At 32.5% G+C, this 21,594-nt stretch overlaps 1 protein-coding gene across 1 annotated transcript in view; it reads left to right on the forward strand.

The window, feature by feature from the left end:
* LOC124361263 (neurobeachin-like protein 1) overlaps window positions 1–21,594 on the forward strand; it is a 155,692-nt gene that overhangs the window by 26,015 nt on the left and 108,083 nt on the right. Inside the window, 8 exon segments of the mRNA XM_046815310.1 lie at window positions 4,120–4,229; window positions 6,788–6,971; window positions 10,267–10,369; window positions 11,417–11,472; window positions 11,474–11,550; window positions 18,341–18,404; window positions 18,406–18,506; window positions 21,323–21,410. Coding sequence (XP_046671266.1) covers window positions 4,120–4,229; window positions 6,788–6,971; window positions 10,267–10,369; window positions 11,417–11,472; window positions 11,474–11,550; window positions 18,341–18,404; window positions 18,406–18,506; window positions 21,323–21,410 — 783 coding nt within the window.

Raw genomic sequence — 21,594 nt, forward strand, 5'->3', positions numbered from 1 at the left:
TTTTATTTATCTATTCATTATTAAAATGTTTACATGTATAATTTATAAGTTTCAATATGTATTTATATAATTTGTCGTAGTCACTAATGGAGTTTTACATGTTGGCAATCAAGTGTGAGCATATATGATGCAAAATATTTAAAAATGTCAATCCACATCATAATGTGAACTTGAAACTGAGGTTAACTTTATTAGCTTGTCTTTACTCTGAGACTAAACTGTGTTTTAATTACATATCAATAATGGTGTTTTTGTATTAAAACAAATTTACTTACAAAAATTATAAAAGGGCTTTTATTTTGGTGTAAATGAAATGAAGAGTTTTTATAACATAACTTATTGAGATTTCATAGCCATAGATTCTTTAGAATGAGTTATCTTTATTAGTAAAATAAAACACTGGAAAATTTATTTAAAATCTAATTTTACTACTGTACAATAAAAAGTACAGATAACTTTTTTTGAAGAGAGGTGCCAATAACAATTTGTGATTATGTTTATGAATGTTCTGAACTTGAATTGTTAGAGTAAATTGCAAACAAAAAAGAATAAATATTGTATAAAATTTAAATTAGCTTATATTTACAAGAAACAAATGTTTACAAGCTTCTTAAGTTGAAAATACAGTAGAACCCTCATATCCGACCCTCACGGGACCGTGCCGTAGTCGGAGCGGCCCAAAAGGTCGGATAAGCCGAGGAATAATAAAACACGTTTTTTCAGGTAAAAAAAGCCCGTATATTGCACTAAAATATTAGTTACAGAACTGTACAAAAATACCCACTCAATACATATAGTGCTGCTTAATTGTAATTACGAACTGTATCCAAATGCAAAATTATTTTTCAGTACATTTTAATAAAAAAATAAGTTTTTTTTATAAAATGGAAAAGTTTGATTTTATATTACAGTAACAACGAAAAATATTATAAATACAGTACTGTACTGTTTAATCAAAAAAGGCAAACAATTACATACAGTGTGTACAGTACAATTGAAGAAGTCCTTAATACTCTTTTGCTTCAATTTACCCAATCTTGATTTAGCTGAAAAAATCACGCCATTTCTTTGCCCACAACACGTCCATAGGTGTAGCTCTCGGGTTCTGCTCCAAATATTTCAACACTACGTCAAATGCGTCTTTAGCCTCTGAATGCGTCACTCCAGTATCACGATCAACTTCTTCTTCTTCAGCGTCGCTGGTCTTCATTATTTGCGCTTTGAACTGCAGCAACTATTTCGTCATCATTGAGTTCTTCATTTGTAGACTCAGCCATGTCAGCTTCGGTCAGCCATTCTCCACATCTGTCAGCTGCAGCTGGACACCGTGTTGCAGTTCCTGCAGGTCTTGAAGAGTTTCTGCAACGTCGTTTTATTCAGCTTCAAGGTCAACTTCCATTGATGATGTGGGCTCATCATCATCCTTATCAGCACTATCGCTTTTGTTTTAATGATGGCCAAATTTTCTTCCACGATTTTTGAAGAGTTGTCTCTTTGATTTCATCCCATGCAGAAGCGACGGTATAGATGGCGTGTTTTATGTTTAACATCTTCATGGCCTCCAATAGTGAGCAGCCTCCTTCTTGTTTTGTCCAAAAGAGACCCAACATATTTTTTCCGGCGGTTACCGTCTTTTACCCACTCGATTACGCCTTGGTCCATTGGCTGGATTAATGGGGTGTGACATGTGGAGGTAAAAACATCGCTTTTTATGTTGCCTTTCTTCAATTCATGCTCTGCGGGATGGCTTGGTGCATTATCCAGCAACAACACAGCTCGAAGTGGCAGGTTTTTTGATTTTAAGTGTTTTTTAACAGCGGGCACGAATTCAAGAAAAAACCATTCTTTAAAAAGAGCACAATCCATCCAGGCAGAGGATTTGATTACGGTAATACACGGGGGAGTGTTGACATATTGAGATTTTTAAAAGCTCTCGGCTTCTTAGATTTGCCGATAACAAAACAACGGCAGTTTGTGACTGCCACTGGCGTTGCTACACGTAGCAATTGTTAGTCTATCCTTAGCTAGCTTTGTACCCAAAAACAGGCTCATTTTTAGAAGCAGAGTAGATATGGCAACATTTTTATAGTTCAGTCCTGGTCTCGTCTACGTTATTATACTTGTTCGGCTACAAGATTACTATCCGACACCAACTTTTGAAACTTTTCTACAAAATCTTTTGCAGCATCGTCATCAGCAGACAACTTTTCACCCGCAATAACAACATGTCTAATGCCGTGGCGAAGCTTCCAGCGGTGTGAAACCAACCTTCGCTTGCCTGGAAAAGTCTCAACATCTCTCTCCCAATTTTTCAAACAGCTTTACAGCTTTTTCTTTTACAAGAGGCCCCGACAAAGGAGTCCCTTTTCGCCGTTCTTGGCAAAAACCAAACCCAAAGAGCTTCGTCAACGAGTTCTAACTTAGGTTTTTTTTAACATTTTCCGGATTTTTTTAAGAGCATCTTCCGTTTCAACGGTCATAGAATAGGTTTCGATTGTCTTTACGGTTTTTTCTCAGTCTTTAACTGTTGTCACGCCGACCCCTAGCTCTGCGGCTAATTTTACTAGTGACTCACCACGGTCCAATCGTTGGAGCACTTCAAGTTTTTGTGTTTAAGGGTAACGGCACACACGCTTACGTTTTTGAGTAGCCATAGCTAACTTTCACTAATCGCACAACACAGTTTTTTTACACAATCACAAACCAAAGATTGTACAACAATCACGAAAAAACAAAACAGTCAAGTAGAGCAACGTTTACGTCGACAATCAGAACGCAACTGGCCGTTTTAACAGAGAAACAATGCACAGCGTGATGAGTCATGTTTCACGTTGAGACTTGTCGACTATAGGCAGCTTTGTTTGGTCGGGCACATGGTCGGATATCCCGAGGAGTCGGATATCCCGAGGTCGGATATGAGGGATTCTACTGTACTGCACTTAATCTAAAATAATTTCTTCTTTAAAGAATAAAATGTTTCCTGATGATGGTAAGTAATAAGATAACGAATAATTAATATTTATCATACCAAGAGTAGTCGGTTTAATCACAGTTAGATGCTTCAAACAGATGTAGAAATATGTAATCAGCTTTAGTCTAACCTCAATACATGTCACAATTATATCGCTTTGACTTTATACATACATCAAACTGGCCTCGTAATTACATTAGTGCATTATCAATTGCTAGGTGTGATTAGTTTAAAATACTTAAATGATCAGTTAATATAAGTAAAAGAAATATTTCATTCATTGCATAAGAAGAATAGTGTGCAGCTGCAGCTGGGTACATACTGATTAACACATTCGCTGCTTAAACAATTTGACCGGTCATGGTAAATGTGGGAAATTATTTTTTTTAACTTACCCAAAAAGCAGCCAAAAAGGTTGTACAAGGTTGTCTAGGTAACCCCACTGCTAGATTTGGTGACGTCATAACTGTGACAACAATTGTTGTCAGCCGCAACTGGCGCCAGTCCCCGCTTAGTCAGTACCACAGGACATTGGGTCTATTACTCCTGAATGGCACTGTCACTCACGGAAGACATTGTCAATCGCACAAATCATGAGAAAAAAAATTGTTTTGTGTAAAAAATTTAAAACAGTCCATAAACATGGAAAAATAGAACTTGAATCGGAATTGTCCTGTTCACTCATAAAGTCTTCCACTAGTTCATTGTTGTCCTCTATATTGCCTAAATACAATAATAAACACACATACACAGTCACCTTACACCATACACTACACACAGTAAACAATACAGTACAGCCAGCGAACGAAAATTGCGAACCATGAACGGATTGTGAATAAACAACATATGAAACAGGCACAACATGTGGCAAACAGCACAATATTCCACGGCAACTGCCAGGCTCACACTGAGGCAATGGTGGCCAAGCGAGCAATGTCTGCTATTGTTGTCATCCGCAAGGCGCACTAGTATTGCATGACAACTGTTGTCACTCGCAGTGAATGTGTTAATACAACACTTAGGCCCCAAGATGAAAGTGGTAATGATGGTAAGCTGGTCTCTTATTACATTAAAAATATAAGTTACTATCTGGATGGTCCTTGTTTAATAATGACATCTTATTTATTATCATTATTGGATTTTTACAGAATAGTGAACCTTTAGTGCCTTTTATCCACTGGATGGGAGAGTTGGAGCCTGATGAACAAGTTTGGTTAGCGTGTACTCTCGAGGAGGTCTGCACAAACAGCTTACAGAGGTATAACTTGCGTGCCTAATGTTTAGGGTGCATGAAGTGCAATCACTTTTAATGATTCAAAGTCAGTGTTTTGTCTTAAAATGTATATTGTAATGTATACAAAATTTTTCAATTTCAAATTTCTTTATTCATACATAGTATAAAGTTATCCATAAAATAGTGTCATATTGTACATGATTTATTATAATCAAATTAAGATTATGCTAACTTAATTAATAATCTAGAATAATGTTTTTACAAATCAGCGCATACTTAAGTCAATGAATTGTGAAACCCATCTATTGAATGAAGTCTACTATTAACTAGGTAATTCTTTAAGTTTTTCTGAAATTTCAAAATATTCTATTCATTCTTTATTCTGTCAGGTAAATTCTTTAGAAATGTTGAGCTGATATAGGATATTTTGGTGTAAAACTCGAGATTGTTGTGATTAAGTGTGATTTCATTCTTCTGTCTGGTATTATAAGGATGTATTGGAAGAGTAGTATTAATGTTCAAAGAGGAGAGTTTTGTGAATGAAATTGTTTCATATATATTTTATATTATGCCCCTAAACTGTTAAAATTCCTAGTTAAAGTGTCCAGTGCAGATTGGTCTGGCTGTAGTCTTTCAATAATCCTGATTGCCCTCTGCTGCTGTTTTAGTATTGGGTCTTGATTTTATTTACTTGTTGACCCATAAAGACAAATGCCATATGCTATATGTGAATGTGTATAAGCATAATGTATTGCTTTTAAAGCAGTTTGTTACCACAGTAAAATGCCATTCTATCCAAGGTAAATATTCCAGAGTTGAATTTTGCTAAAACTAACATACATGTTCAATCCATGTTAGATGTTGGTCTATACTGTATAAGGACTAAAGTTGGTACTACTTTTAATTCCAATTATTTTTCCTTCTACTACTATTTGTGGGCCAATTTGTCTATTATTTTGCATAGTCCTAAAAGAGATACAATTAAGGTTTTCCATACAATAGTGTTAAATGATGAGTGTTTAAATATTTAACAATATTTGCTATTTCATTCTGTGAAAATTCCTTCACTTGGTTATTGTTTTTTTGCTGAGATTATCAAATTGGAATCATCTGCATAGAGACAAAGACTATTTATTTGTAGAATGTTTTTAAGTGCAAGGTGTGTGTTTTTTATGTATTATACGAGCAAAAGGGGATCCAGAATTTGACCCTGAGGTAATCCAACTTTAATGACTTCTGATTTTGACTGTACTTTCAATATCCTGTTTTTTTTTCTTGTCTTAGATCTGTACAAATTGCTATATATTTTCTATATATAATTTGAACCATTCTTGATTGTGTTTTGAGAAACCCAATAAGCAATGATTACTAAAATATTAAACAGTGGTTGGACTTTATAATGGAATAAATCAATATTGTATATTATCCATTATAAAATCATGGCTAATAGCAACATAATAATATGAAACATACTTTAATGTCCATTGAAGCTATATCATTTTTTGTATGTAATTATTTTTAAATCCCACCTTTAAGTTATATAATATCAACATTGATAATGCATATTAACCCTTGCCGAGCGGCATATTAAGATAGATAAAAACTTTACCACGCATATTTTTTTTATTAAATTTTCTTTTTTGTTTTAACATTATAATTACATAACTGCATGAAAAAGTATATAAAATGTTTTTTAATTAAATATTTACAAAAATTAATAATTAAAACTTGATATTTTTAAATCAATAATATGAATAAGTTACAATGTCTATATTTTGTTAGTGAGCAAAATACTTGTATATTACCCATATTTATATGTTTAGAAATATTATTTGTCAGTATAACTCAAATATATTATCTTGAAATGGCTGTGGTGAACGTGTAGTGTAGCGTCCTTGGACTGGCGGGGGTCACGACACCAAGACGAGCGAGGCATGGGAACGGCGCGGCACGACACATATCCGATATTACTGTCACTAATTTCCTACATTAGAGTCTCTACATTATTTATATACAACTAAAAACACAATACATAAAACACAGCTGAAATAAACATAGGCATGTAAATGTGGGGTTACTTCAGAATCACTGATCACGAATTATTTGTTTCGTTTACTTTACAATGATCGCATTGGAAAAGGCGGGAAAACAAATACACACAGGTTTATTGATACGTGCTGCTACCTACTAAACAGAAAGGCGTACTAAGTGTACAGGGCTACATTGACAAGTGCTGCTACGTAATAGGTGACGTTGAAAGTAACGTGTGGCGACAGCGCGGCACCCAGATGGAACGCGGCTGGTGCATATATACGGATGCCGCTCAACCTCTATACTTGAGCGCTGGCGTATATATATGGATGCTGCTCGGCAAGGGTTAATAACATTGTTTTTCTGATCAATTGTCCCACTTTCTTTAATTAAAAAGTGAAAACCATTTTACAATAGCATTTTTATTGAAGTGAAATGCCTTATAAGATTTATAAATATACATTTTATATATATATATATATATATATATATATATATAATTAGAGTAAGTTTACATAGTTAGAGTTTTGAGTTTGTCTGACTGTTTACAGCAAAGCTACAGCTTGCAAGAGTGGTGTGGTGGTGGCCGTATGTCAGCTGATGTCATCTGTTGCTGTGGATCCAAGAGCTGCCACCCATCTCATCATGTTGGTAGAGACCCTAGCTAGCTACTCTGTCACAGCCAGGGAGCTGAAGCAATTGTTTCTTCTTTTGAGGACAAATCAGGGGAAAGTGGTGAGGAGCTTTATCTATTTATAATTTTTTTTAATGATAATTTAGAACTATTAGTGGCTTGGTTCCATAGCGAGAAATCCCACAGCAATCTCAAGTCAGATATTAAGAGACCTCGATATATCCTTACTCTGGTAGTACATACAGTTTTTGCGAATATTTGATTTGATATGTTTTAAAATCAATTAAACACGTAATTGCATAACTTTTGCATACTTAGTAGTAATTTTATTTCTATTGATAGGTCAACTATAAAAAACACGTTTTGATAAATATCAAATTTTCTACATGTGTTAATCTTAAGTTTTTTGTAGAATTGTCTACCATAGTTAGACAATTTAGGTAGAAACTTTCCGAGAAGTGTAACAGTAACAGCGAATGAAATAAAGGATTTAAATAATATAATAAATAAGAAATAAATACAATCGGCAAACCAAAAGGTGTGCTTTTATTTTTTTGTTACTACTAACACTGTCAGCACTTATCATTAACAAAAGTTATTAATACACAACTACTTTCAACATTAATAGAAACAACAATGATGTTATGACTATTACAAACTAGCCGTTCAAAGTAATGCTCGATCTGTAAGTGTTCACTGCCATTTCTCGACGTCTCTCTCACTCGAAGCGCTGGAAGTGTTCGAAAGGGGCTGTTTTTGTTGTATTTCTTAGTCCCTATTGGTTGTGCTTGAACTCTTCAATCCGAAAAAAATACTAGACGCAAGTTTTGTGTTGTTTGTATGTTATCTGATATAGATAAGAATCAATTTAGATAAGAATAAATCAAAACAAATAAAAACAAAGCTGAACTATGGGTATGGTTTGACTACAAGTGTAATTTCAGTTTAACACAAGTTAAAATTTACCTCGAATATTTTAATGAATAAGAGGGTTACAACCCCCAACCCCCCTCACTCCCCTGATACTCATATAGCAGTAAGTACTCCAGAGTTAACGCAGTCACAGTGGTATTTTCGTTCAACACCTTTACTGCATAGCCTCTACTGCCACTGAATTACCAGCATACAATTCTGTTAAAAACTAGCTGGCTACAAAATTAATATTAGTAAACAGAAAATCTAACAATCAGAAACATTTTTCATTATTTCCATGGTAATCAAAATTGATTGCTCATTCAAAATTCAAAATTGAAGTGCTAACATGCTACAAAGTTTAAGCCAAATTTAATTTGATATATAACTCTAGCTGTCACCTCCATTTTGGATTTTCCTCCATAATGAATGATAGATTGTTAAAGAGCTTGTTAATAGCATGTCAACCAGATTTCTACCTCGTTTGGGTGAAGAAGAATGTGCCACCTCTGGCTCAGTTTGGCCAGAGAGTGTATGTTACCTTGACAGAGAATGCAGTATAAAGAAGAATGGAGGATGACAGATATTATTATGGACACCGACTGGGTCGAAATTCTCCGTTCCCCTCTACATTTGACTGCTGAGGTCAAGCAGATTGGACACTGGCTGGGTCGAAGTTCACCGTTTCCCTCTACATTTGACTGCTGGACCAAGCAGAGTGGACACCGGCTGGGTCAAAATTCTCCGTTCCCGTATCTCTACATTTGACTGCTGAGGCCAAGCAGAGTGGACACCGGCTGGGTCAAAATTCTCCGTTCCAGTATCTCTCTACATCTGACTGCTGAGGCCAAACAGATTGGACACCGGCTGGGTCAAAATTCTCCGTTCCAGTATCTCTCTACATCTGACTGCTGAGGCCAAACAGATTGGACACCGGCTGGGTCAAAATTCTCCGTTCCAGTATCTCTCTACATCTGACTGCTGAGGCCAAACAGATTGGACACCGGCTGGGTCAAAATTCTCCGTTCAAGTATCTCTCTACATCTGACTGCTGAGGCCAAACAGATTGGACACCGGCTGGGTCAAAATTCTCCGTTCCAGTATCTCTCTACATCTGACTGCTGAGGCCAAACAGATTGGACACCGGCTGGGTCAAAATTCTCCGTTCCAGTATCTCTACATCTGACTGCTGAGGCCAAGCAGAGTGGACACCGGCTGGGTCGAAATTCTCCATTCCCATATCTCTACATTTGACTGCTGAGGGAAGCAGAGTGGATGGCTACTCAAGGCACATTATGCCTTGCAATCATTATATATTCTTTTCGGCTGGGCCCTTCAAGTTGTATAGTGGAGTCGTCTTAGTCTTGTAACACAAGATTGAGGGGTGGCGGATGGTTGATATCATGTTACTATGTTCCATTGTTATTTTAATTAAAATTAAAAAAAAAATGTTTCTGTACTTTTAATTGTTAAATTTTTTAATATAAAATGGTTGTATTTGCTTAAGGGAGAAAAAGCATGTTCTTAAAAGAAAGTTGTGATCGGTAAGAGTCACATTCGTCTTAGCTTTACAATTAGGACAATTGCTGACACAGAAGCAAAGCTCATTATAATTGAACATTTCATTTCCTATAGAACTTGCCATTTTTTCATTCACTGAAAGTGTTATGGAATTGTAGAGCAAATTGTATGTTTTACTTTTTGTTGGTGGTCATATAAGGGGGTATGTGAGCTATTAATTGTTGGTTCTATGTTAAAACAGTGACTGCACCAAAGCTAGGAAACTTCTATTTCCATCATCATGCTCTACATATATGACAAAATTCAAATTATGACACACATTGTACAAAAACACATTTGTGACAATAACCATAATGATCAAATGTACCAAAAAACCTTTTTAACTCAAACTATTAAATATTAATATTATATTCTTAAAACAACATGTGTTGAAAATTTCATTTCCTATAGGACCTAGCCATTTTTTCATTCACAGGAAGATTTGTAGTTTTTGAGTAATATAAAATTCTGATGTCATTACTATTAAGTTAAGTGAGACTAAGAAATATAGCAAACTGTAGCTCAAAAATAAATGACCAAATTCCATGAAGTTTTAAATCATTTGGTTTTCATTTACTTATAAAACTGATGTATATGTCTTTTTATAACATTTTAATTCTTTACTGATTGGATTTGACAGAGTAATTTTAAGGATAACTAATTAATTTAAGGATAACTTTAATTTTTCAAGTTAATCCAAAAGAGGCATAATAATCAATGCATTTAAAATATGTAATACAGTTTTAAGTAAACTAGTGTATACAACCCTAGTTTTATACACCATATCATACCTTACTGAAATTTATGGGCTTCACAACAGTTTGGATTTAATTTACTTCAGCTTCCACATGACGACTTTTGTAACATTATTTTGCATAGATTACTATTGCATTTTAAACACAAATAAATGTTTGTATGTTATAGAACCCATATAGAAACTTATTGGTTGCTGCCCTACTTAACATTACGAGGAAAGCTGGCTTACAACTCCATTGTGACTCGTATTTTGATATTGAACAACAGACAGGTAATTTTTATTTTTATAACTCATAATATTTTTTGGTTAGACAACCTCCTTCACAACTTATTTACCTTCCTCAGGAAGTTTTCTTTGAATAATAACATGAAAATTACATGTATGAAAAACATTATGGGCTCACAAATACTTGTAAAAGTTTTGATTATTTGAACACTACTTTGATTTTACAGGGAAAGAACATGAGTGTGGATGTGGTTGTGTGACATTCTTGTTTCATCTTATTTTCTTCTCAAGTCTTGAGCCTCAGGATGATTTTTTTTTAAAGTTCTACTAGTAAAAATATCTTTAAAATTAGTTACTCGACCTACCTTTACATTTGAAAATCTTTTTAAAATTACCGCTACCTCCCAAAAGTGCTAAAAAGGGTGTTAAAAATTATTTTCCTAAATTCTTTGGGTTAAAAATATGGGAGTTTTCTTTTAAACGGAGAAGTTAGGTTTCTCAGTTCAGTTGCTGTACATCGTGGATGGGTGGTCTGCCTCATCCTGTATATAGGTATGGAATGGTGATGTGCGAGGACTATGTATTGTGATTTTATTTATGGTTTTGTATTTTTGTCCTGAACTTGGTGTGCAATCTAATGTAATTTTTCTGTTGTGATGCTTAACATAAGCGGTTGTACGCTGTATTTATTAAATTATAATCCATTTGCATGTCATTACTTTCAGGTATTCTACCTGTAGAAGAGAGCATATTTTCTGTTTTGAAATATAAATTTATCATTTTATACCATTTAATAATGCTAAATCTTTTTAACGACTTCGGGATATGTTTAAACATTTAAACTTTTAAGTCATTTCTAATTATTAAAACTTAAAAAAACCCTATGTTTCATAATTTTTACATAAGTCATCTTGTTTTTAGTTTTACAAGGTAAAATTTTACAAATAAAGCTGTTACAATTTTTATTACCATTTTTACTATTTAAATATCATTAATTAGTTGAATATTGTGTAAACTATATATTGATCAAATACGCTCACATGTATTTTTATAAATAAATGTCTTGATAGTAATGATAGCGTATGATTGTAGATGGCATCACCATATCAGATATGCGTAAGTGGAATGGAGCAGTGTATGGGTTCAGTTTTCCACTGCTGGTTGCGTCTAGAGCCTATCCACGTGAGCTCTCCTATCAACACGCCTCCACGCAGACAGATATTCAAGTAATTTCTATTTATGATCAACATTCGTAAACTGTTGATTATATCATAAAAATGAGAATACTCAAACATGTTATGTTTTAAAATAGATTCTGCTCTTTATAAATAAAGATTTTGTGCTAAAAAGGTTTTTAATTTTTAAGTTTGTTAATATTTTAAATACTATAAATCTACAATGTGTTATCACTATTTTACTCTCCATTTGATGACTGATGGTACAAACTTTCATGTTTACATGTTGTGAAGTGATAAAGAAGACACAACTGTTATTGTGCACTAGCCATGTATCTAAAATTTCAATTACCATGGTAAATTTAGTATACTCTTCTGTTTATAAATTCAAGAATTCAAGTTCTATAGATTATATCCATATTTTTCACCATCTGACAGTAAACAAAAGACCATATGTCACTGGCAATCATTTCACAAGTTCATGTAAATAAATGTACATTTTTTTGTTTTTTTTTCTCATTTAAGCCTCAGCGTCAGCTATGCCGGCTTCGAAGTGCACTGGTTTTTATTTATTATTATTATTATTACATTTTTGGACCTCCCCAGGATTTGAACCTGTGATCTCTCGGTTAGAGAGCCGAGACTATAACCATTAGTCTACAGAGGAGGACTAAATGTACATATTTTATTACACTTTTTAGTTCATGTAATATTTTGAAAATCATGCACATTTGTGTGATGGTTAGGACTTTTAGTTCATGATATTATAATATTGTAATATTCATATTTAACTTTTACAAATAATCTTATTGTAAACTATACAGTATATAATGTGTGTTGTTTGATGTACTATTTTTAAATGTTTAATTGTAAATTATGAGTAATTTTTCATTGTTCATTTCAATTGTGGCTTTAGTGTATTTAATATACAGATACAAAAACAAATCTAAGTTAGCCTCAATATTACATGCTTTATACTGGACAGATTACAAAAAATATCACCACATACAGATATTTATTTGTGATTAACCTTTGAGCCGCAGCCTTGTGAGAAGTGTCATGGAGAAATTGGCCAGTTTTGCAGGCTTTTGTTTAAAAAATTACCATACATTTGTTTATTGAGATAAATAAAAAAAACTAGTTTAATAGTAAATAAAACCTACTAAATAGATAAATCCTTCTATCTAAAAGGATAATTAATACAAAAGTATAGTTAATTATTTATTACTCTTTAAATTTACAACAAATTCTTATAGGTTTAGAATTTTTTTAGTTTACTGTAAAATTAGGTAATTAAAAAATGTATAAATATAAACATGTTTTATTGAGATCTATGGTTAATTATAAGATTACATACAAAACTAGATATGTGCAGATTAAAAACTAAAGTGGTAACAAAATTTTCAAAAAGTGCTATTTTAGTTTTTGTTTACGTACTTACTCATTTTCTCAATAACAGTTCTGTCCTACTAAAAGCATTCATTTGTCCTTTATGAAGGTACTTTTTTTGCCAAGACTAAACTGTGTTTTCATTGATCTAGGAATGCCTTTTCTATTACTGCATAGTATCCTAGTAATGTTTGTAAGTTTATCAAAAAGATATTTTTTTACAGGAATTGACATAATAACCTTATCAACAAAGATGTGAAATTGTTTGTTCAAGTAATTGTACATTTCTAGAAATTTGGTGACAACAGTATAACCCAAGTCTAGTAGGGATTTTTACTGATGGGATACCGGCTCATGTTAGCAAAAAACTATACAACAGAATGTAGATAAGCAAAAATAACCTAGCCAGACTGGCACTAGATGGAGCTGCATGGACAAAAGCACGGGAACTCATCGTGCATGAGCGTGTTTCAACCTTCATCTAATAACAGCTGATCCACAGAGTTACAAATATATTTTACCATTAAACATTATAAACAAAGTATTTATTAAACCATGTGTGTAGATTATGGAAGCAAATACTGCTTTTATTAATAAATAATGTATATGTATTAAACGTCTTACCAGTGCTGGTGTTTCTCGGAGGGAAATCGAACGTCCTACCAGTAGGACGTTGGCACTCAAAGTGTTAAAATCCATATAAAAATTTGTAGTATCTAACTGGGTAATATGATTTTGAATACATATTTTATGTTGGAGCTGTGTATGTAAAATGTGAACAAGTATCCACAAAAAAAAAAAAAAAAAAATAAATAAAGCAATCCCTTGATTGATCATGATGTAAGACTGATTGTCTCTTGATTGGTGTGACAGGTGTGCAATATAGTCTCTCTCTCTCTCTAAAATAAATATTTATATCCAGAATAAAACTCTGTTACTTTATTAAGTTAATCAAGAGAGGAGAAACAGTGGAACTGCCATCTTTTGTTGCAGTAACAGTTTGACACTTAAATATGTAATGTACTATATCATATTCTGTGTATCATTCTCAAGATTTTTTTTTATGTACTGAGCTATCACAGTTAATCTTGAACACGCATGAGCTACCAGATAATCGACGAAAGCAGCACAGATGGGTTGGATATTGGTTGTACAAACTTTAGTAGCCAAGTTGAAGCTCAGGCAGTGGGGACACTGTTTAAACATTGTCAACCTTTAGAGAAACATTCAGGAAAAAGAGATAAGGAAAAGCTAGGCTCAGCATTGTCAGCAACACTTAGAAGTGGTTACACAGAATTAATTGAACTAACCACAGCCTCTGGTTTTTGGCTCTTATGATCGGAAGGATTTATATCCTATTAATTCTCTTGCTCCACACATTGATGTTAGCATGCTGCTTGCTGTGCTTAGTGCACAGTTCACCATCTAACTGTAACTAATGTGAAAGAGACTGGCACCTTCAATTAAATTAAACTAAATTCAAATATCTGTATTCATTTAGTAATAAATATAGTTACATTGAATAGTGTCATAATAGCGAATATATGTTACACATTATATTAAAATTTATAAGTTAATTTGTTTAAGTACAAAAACTTGACATTTATGTAATAGTTATTGAATAAATTAATGTTTTTAAATTATTTTATTATTTAAAACTATTCTGCATCTATAGCCATAACATCTAAACATTAAAAAAACTCTTCAAAAGAATACAAGGCCTCATTAATCAGATGTTTCTAGAGTTTCCTCTAAAAAGTATTTATGTTTTAGTCTGCTTTAATATTTTGTGGAAGAGGTATAAAAAAATTAGATACAGAATATTTAGTTTTTTCAATAAATGTGCAGGTTGTGAGCAGGCAAAGCCAGTTTGTGAGCGGCATCTGGTATTATAATTATGGATATCTCCTAATAATTTTAGTTTTTTGAAATTTTTTGGTATTCTAATGATTAAGTGCTCCTTAACCGTGCTAGATAAAAAATGTGTATCTAATAATTTTAACTTCAGCTAATAGTAGCATATAACTATTTGTCAGCATGATATTCAATAAGTCTACTACTTTAACCACTGCACTATATAAAATATATGAAAAAAATAGTCTTTACTTTTTTAAGGAAATGGCAATCTCTAAAAAAATGTAAGATTGGTTTGTAACATTAAGTCTGGATGCCCTCTATAGTTTTCTAAGCATTTTAGTTAAATACAAATATTAAGATATTTTGATATATAATTTTGGTATGTAGTATAGGAAGTTATTGATTAACCCTTTCCATCCCAGAAATGTTTGACAAATACCCCAGTATTTTTCATAATAGCTCTGCCAAAAATCCTTACACTAATCTTTTATTTTGGGAGTCTTGTTCAAATATTTTTTCTTTTCTTATTTTCCAACCAAATTTTATTTTATTTGGCGTGAAATGTACTCTAATACAATAAATGTAAAAGTATGTATACATGTAATACATTTTTTTTAAAATTATGATTTGACATCTTGGTGTAGTAAAAAAAATAGATGTCACTAATCTGACTACTCTGCATAAAAGTAAATTTAATAGTAAACAACTACACCAATTTTCATCAGTTTATTACAACAAATAATTAAAATACCTAACTTTTTTCAAGTCACAGTATTAAAAAAAAATCACTTTTCCTCCAAAGGATTCAAAAGACATAAAATTATGTAAAAACACACTAGTATTGGAAAATATTAAAACATGCACAACATTACTTACAAGTAACAGTGTGAGGAAGAAAAATCCATTTTGAGAAAAATTATAAACATACCAAAAACAAAAACTATTTACACCACACAAATGTATTATAACAACAAAATCATAGTAAACACAGCCAAAGAACAGCACAACAACCTATTGGCAACAAATAGTGAATAGCAAACTCACAGCTGATTAGCATAGAGAAACAAAGCAAGCTACTTCGCCTTATTGATTATACATAATACGCTGATAATATACTATATATAGTAAATAACATGATTGTATTAGAAAACAGGATTCTGTGCGATCATTATGGTATGGCATAAGTGATGATTTAATTATGTTTTATATTGCATGAGAAAATCTTTAGTGAATGTCCGTATGCACAGACATTGGGTGTAGATATTTTTGATGTCTGTGTATATGGATGTTGAGATTGATAGGGTTAACACCCCAGTAACCCAAGAAATAAAAAATTTCTAGTTTGACTTATTAACTGTAAAAAACACTTTGGCGGGTTCAGAAAATTGGAAGAGCCAATTTTCTGCTGTTGGTTTTAAATACATTTATATTAAAAAACAAATTGTATAAGTTCCAGAGCTAAACTAATTCAAAGAAAATTACTATTAAGGTTAAGATTGCTCTCCCTGAATATAGGCCTATCAGTATTGTAACTTTTCACTTTTCATACATTAACCAAGTTGCTCTCCACAGAAAGTTGTTATCTGCATTGTTTTTACAAAGAAACGAATTAGAAAAGGATAGTTCACATAAGTAAGTTGTTGTTAATCCTACGATCTCATATAATGCTATTTTTATGTATAACATTTTACACAAAGAGATAATGTTCGATTCTATATAAATTTGTCAATGACAAACCACATTTAAGTTTAATTAATGTCTTCTTTTGCAAATTTCAATTGAACTTGTTCTAAGTAATTATTCTCATCATGTGGATATCTCACTCATAAATAACATGCTATTGGTATTTTCTCTATTTTGATTTTTATATTGCTAAAATAAGAAAACAAACATCTGATACATAGTACTTATATAGGTAGCTTTCCTAATAGTTAAAATAAAATGATTAAGGTTTTAAGAAAATCTTATTAAGTCTTCTATTTTGGAAAGGGTCACATATGATACAAGTTTGGGGTTTACATTAATAGTTTTGAGATTTCCCTAAGCCATTTTTAGAAGTAAGAAAAAATTTATTAATGTTTTAAAAAAGGCTCTATAAACACTCACTAAATTAAAAATTTCTATCTCCATTCGTTTGGAAAAAGAGGGGGCCAGAATTTATGAACACTAAAATCATCATTTTATAAAAATATAGTTTCGTACATAGTAAAATAAGAAATTGTGTCATGAGATTTTTATTTGTTTCACATATTATTAATAAATTTCTAGAAAAAACCGCAGACAGGCAAAAATTATGTTTTTACAATACTAAATATACTAAGATATATTCACTAATTAAAGGCACAGTACAGTACCAATTTATTATATAAAGACAGAAATAAATTATTACCAAAATAAATGTGTAACTCAACTAAACATAATTTAGAAATGAATCTACCAAAATAAGAATGCCAAAATAAAACAATTCTTAATTGATGTCCCGATAGTGTAGACAAAGAAGAATAAAAATAAGAGTAATCTTTATTACATTACAATTTGTAATGTGTTATTTGTTTTCTTAACAACATTGGTTCATTCATTTTTTCACTGTATTCAATTTAATAATGAGATTGTGAAGTTACATGTTATGTTTATTTTGTGCTAATACAAAGGGCACACATTGCATATTTATTGATAAATTTTGGTTGAAGAGGACCGCAAACTCCAGGTACCTGATGTCTCTATGGAGTAAGAGAGTTAACTGGTAGGGCTTACTTAGACGCCAAACTGACCTGGAATCCACATATTAATGAGTTGTGTAATACACGTAACACTGCTGTCTATATGATAAAATTATTAAACTAAATATCCACAACAGATTTAGCTAAAGTGGGATATCATACACTTCTGTAAACTCATCTTCGGTATGGGATTGTTATCTGAGGATTCTACTCTGCTAAAAACCTAAGTAGGGTACTCACCACATAAAAAGAGGTATAAGATCTTTAGTTGAATTGGAATGGGAAGCTTTTAAGTAGCTAAAAGTATGACCGTCATCGCAATTCACATCTGAGAGGATTTCCAGAGAAACTGGAGGTCACAAACAATACACAAAGAATGTATAAAGAATCCCTATTCCAAAACATAGGACTGTCATATTCGTAAAAAGCCAACCTATATCGGAACAAAGCTTTATAGTCTTACTACCACATGACATCAGAGCGCTAACTGTAGTAACTCTGAAACTAAGACTGAAGACTTGGCTGACAGATTGACCCATTCACTCCATTTAAGAATTTTACACAAATTTTGGAGGATGATCTGCTATAGTACTAAAGTATTTATCATTGTACTTATGTATTTGCCATCATTGTTATAACTTCTTAAGGAAATTTAAACTAAAAACTATGATTGATTGGGAAATGTACGACACATAGTTAAACATAAATATTAATACATTTCTAATTGGAGTCTTTTTAATTCTTTACTATTAAAATAATATGGTTCAAACTAGTGTAGGACACTTAAACAAGCTGCTATCTTTTAAGTGTGGTACTATTTAGAAATTTATGAGTGGAAATACTTGTAATCCTTACAAACATATTTTGGTTTTTAGCTTCTTAACAAGCCAAGGAACGGGGATGGAGGCATTTGTCAGTTCTCAGGGAGCACTGGTTGTGGGGTGTGACGACCAAGAAAGAGTTTCTCGCTGCGACAGTGCCTGACTTAACATTATTGGACTCATTGTGGCACTGCTTGGACCTGTGTTACATGGCTGCTAGGTAACAGTGCTCAGACAATCATTGTAAAATGCATATTTTTTAAACTAGAACCTTGTTCAGTGCATAAATTCTTATCTAAGTAGTTTTCTATACCAGTATAAATTTATGAATAATAGCCAAGCTATGTACATTTTATTACTCTAAAATGCAAGGAAGTGTTAAGATATTATAAATATTTAATAAAGATACCTCATGGTGTAACTGAGTACAAAGAATATTTATTAGTGACTTTTGGTCGAAGCATTCAGGTTATTTACCAAAATAAAATATTTCATCTCAGGTTCATTGAAAATACCTTAACTTAGTTTAACCATGAACAAATATACAAAATACCTTATTTCCGAATAAAGAAACGAAAATCTTAGTGGGATTAAGATTATTTTTTTTATATTATGGAAATTTAATGATTCTAACCTTAGTGAAGTACAATAGCTAAGTTGTGTATAGTGGTGTTTAAAATGTGTGCCTTTGACAAAAATATTTAATAGCTAAACAATATATGGCCCAAAATCATAGTGCTTAAACCTGTTAGATAACATATAAGTTAAGAAAGTATAAAGTCAAGATAAACTTAACCCAATTGTAATATTTATAGACTCAACTCTTGTAATTGTGAGACAATTTTACTCCATTTTGGATTAACTTTGGCCAAATTACAAAATAAAATTTTCTCTGACATAAATAGTGTCTTTGATTTTTGTTCAACTATTTAATAACTATTCAAATAAATTATTTAAAGTGTCATTTCAGAAATATGGTTCATGATAACTACAAATATGGGTAGAAACCATAGGGGGAGGCTACAAATTTGAGTAAACAACGATATAGACTTCAATGTTGTGTACCAGAATATCTGTGGTCTATGAACCACATCTGATGCAAGATCCTTTAGTAACCTGACAATGTTTCAGTCTCTTTCTTTTCATGTGAATGCAAACTGCATTAGAGGGCATAGTGTCTTGCTGGTTGCCACAAAAAACAAATTTAATTTCAAGTTAAGTGCATCCTTAATTTTTAACAGTACTTCTAAATACAGCAGGAGAATATTTGCATTCTTAAAATTTAGCTAGGTTGTTATATTTCGTGATGGATATTTTCAGGAGCTTATAGGTGACTTTAGAGCACCAGGCTATGAGTAGAATCAGTGGTCCTTTTTTCCAATGTAGCTATCTATATTCTAGGACTAGGATGGATTCTAATTTGCTTTCTGTTGGTGGATTTTTTAATGTCATAGCTCATTGAAGTCAGCTGATGTTGCATTGGTGAGGAAAGACAGGGAATCTTCTCAGATTAAATTTACATCCATAGTACCAGGTTATACATGGTCTGTTCAATAGGTATCGGGACTGGTTTGTTGTATCCTCAACGGAGTGATGGAGAGGACCCGACCAGATGGTAGAGCTAGGCCGCATCACTCAGGTGTACTTTAATTCAGTTGCCTGAGGACATACGTTGAGATAGGATATGGATTTTTGTGATGTGTGATTTTTTATGGTGTCATCACGCCAGCATGGAGTGGACCATCGAGCAACACTACGCTGTGAAGTTTTGCTTTAAACTCAGGAAATCCATGCAGCCATATTAAGTGTATCGATGCAGGAGGAATGCATTTTGAAGATTATTAAGTGCTTGTAATGATACCTGTAATAAATTTTAATTTTTGGAATCAGTCCCGATACTTATTGAACAGATCCTGTATGAAACATTTTCCAGGTTTTGAACAGTTCTATTTCAATGTGGAGATTAGTTTGGTTTATATCAGTCAATTTTGGGTTTTTGTCCATGCTTTTTTCGTTTTATAACTGGATAGATATGGTTATTTCCTTTCATCAGGACTGACAGTGAGGCTTTTAATTTAGTTATTATTTTGTCTCTGTTGTGATAACAACAAAAGCCATTAGTAAAACCAGTCGCAGAAGATTTTCTCATAGTCCCAGTTGTCAATATTCATGCCTAGGTTGTTATTGATGTCAATGTGCTACGTTTACGTATGTGAAGTTCTTCACTTTCATGTATCAATATTTTTATGGTGATTAATTGTACAAAGAATCTAAAATAGTGAATACGTATTTAACAGGCTGTAAAGCTTCAAAATGTTAAAATTCCTCTTTTATCAATTGAAGCTGTCAAATTTGCCATCAAGAATCTTTAAATTCGTTCACTTTATGGAATTGTTAGTATTCCTGAGCTTATTATAAAAGTATTTATATCTGGTATTGTTACTCCTGTGCTTGAGTTATTGTTTAGTTCTAGTTTTGATTGATGGGAGAGTTTATTTTTCATACAAAAGACTGTGATAGTCGTGCAGATTTAGAAAAAACGTCCCTGAAAACTCTCTATGAAGTTAGGCTAGTTTATGTTGCCTCACACCAAGGATACTCAAAAAGGTTTGTACATTTTTCTTTACAAAAGAATTGGCCATCCTACTCTTCACTTCTTTATGGTTCATTAAATACCCTAATATATGTCATACTTTGTTCGGTAGCTGATACTGCAGTTGAGTAATTCAGGTCAGGTGTTGACTTCCATAATATGATTATCTATCTTGACATCCAAAACAATATTTTATGAGCTCCCTTATCTCATATTTTGAAGATGTTCCTGGCTTTTGTATTTTATCTTGGCCCTACTCATCTTATTATTTAGAAAGAATGTTAGAGTATGACATGATTTTAAATTTGAGTGATAGTTAAAATTTATTAAAATTTTTATTTATTTAAATGATCACAATTAGGTGATCACAATATTCATTGCAGTGTTGTAGTAGTAAGAGTTTTGTTTCTTTATGGGAAATAAATTGTTATGTACAATTTCAGGAGACCTTTTGGCCACAATCAGCTGTCAGTATTTATAGATGGCCATCAGAAACTTGTCGCAGCAATGAAATTTCCAGCTTTGACTGAGGTACATGTTTCACCATATTTCACGATTAGAATATTACCTAACTATAACTAATTTAGACATCACTATAGATTGTTAAGTGATTAATTTAGACATGTTTATGAGTCTGGATGAGTGCCACTCATGAATTAATAAATGAAAATTAAAGGTTACTTTTGGAAGTCATCAGTTACAGTAGTTGCAGTTT

This window comes from Homalodisca vitripennis, chromosome 4 (genome assembly GCF_021130785.1).
Source record: "Homalodisca vitripennis isolate AUS2020 chromosome 4, UT_GWSS_2.1, whole genome shotgun sequence".
NCBI lineage: Eukaryota > Metazoa > Arthropoda > Insecta > Hemiptera > Cicadellidae > Homalodisca > Homalodisca vitripennis.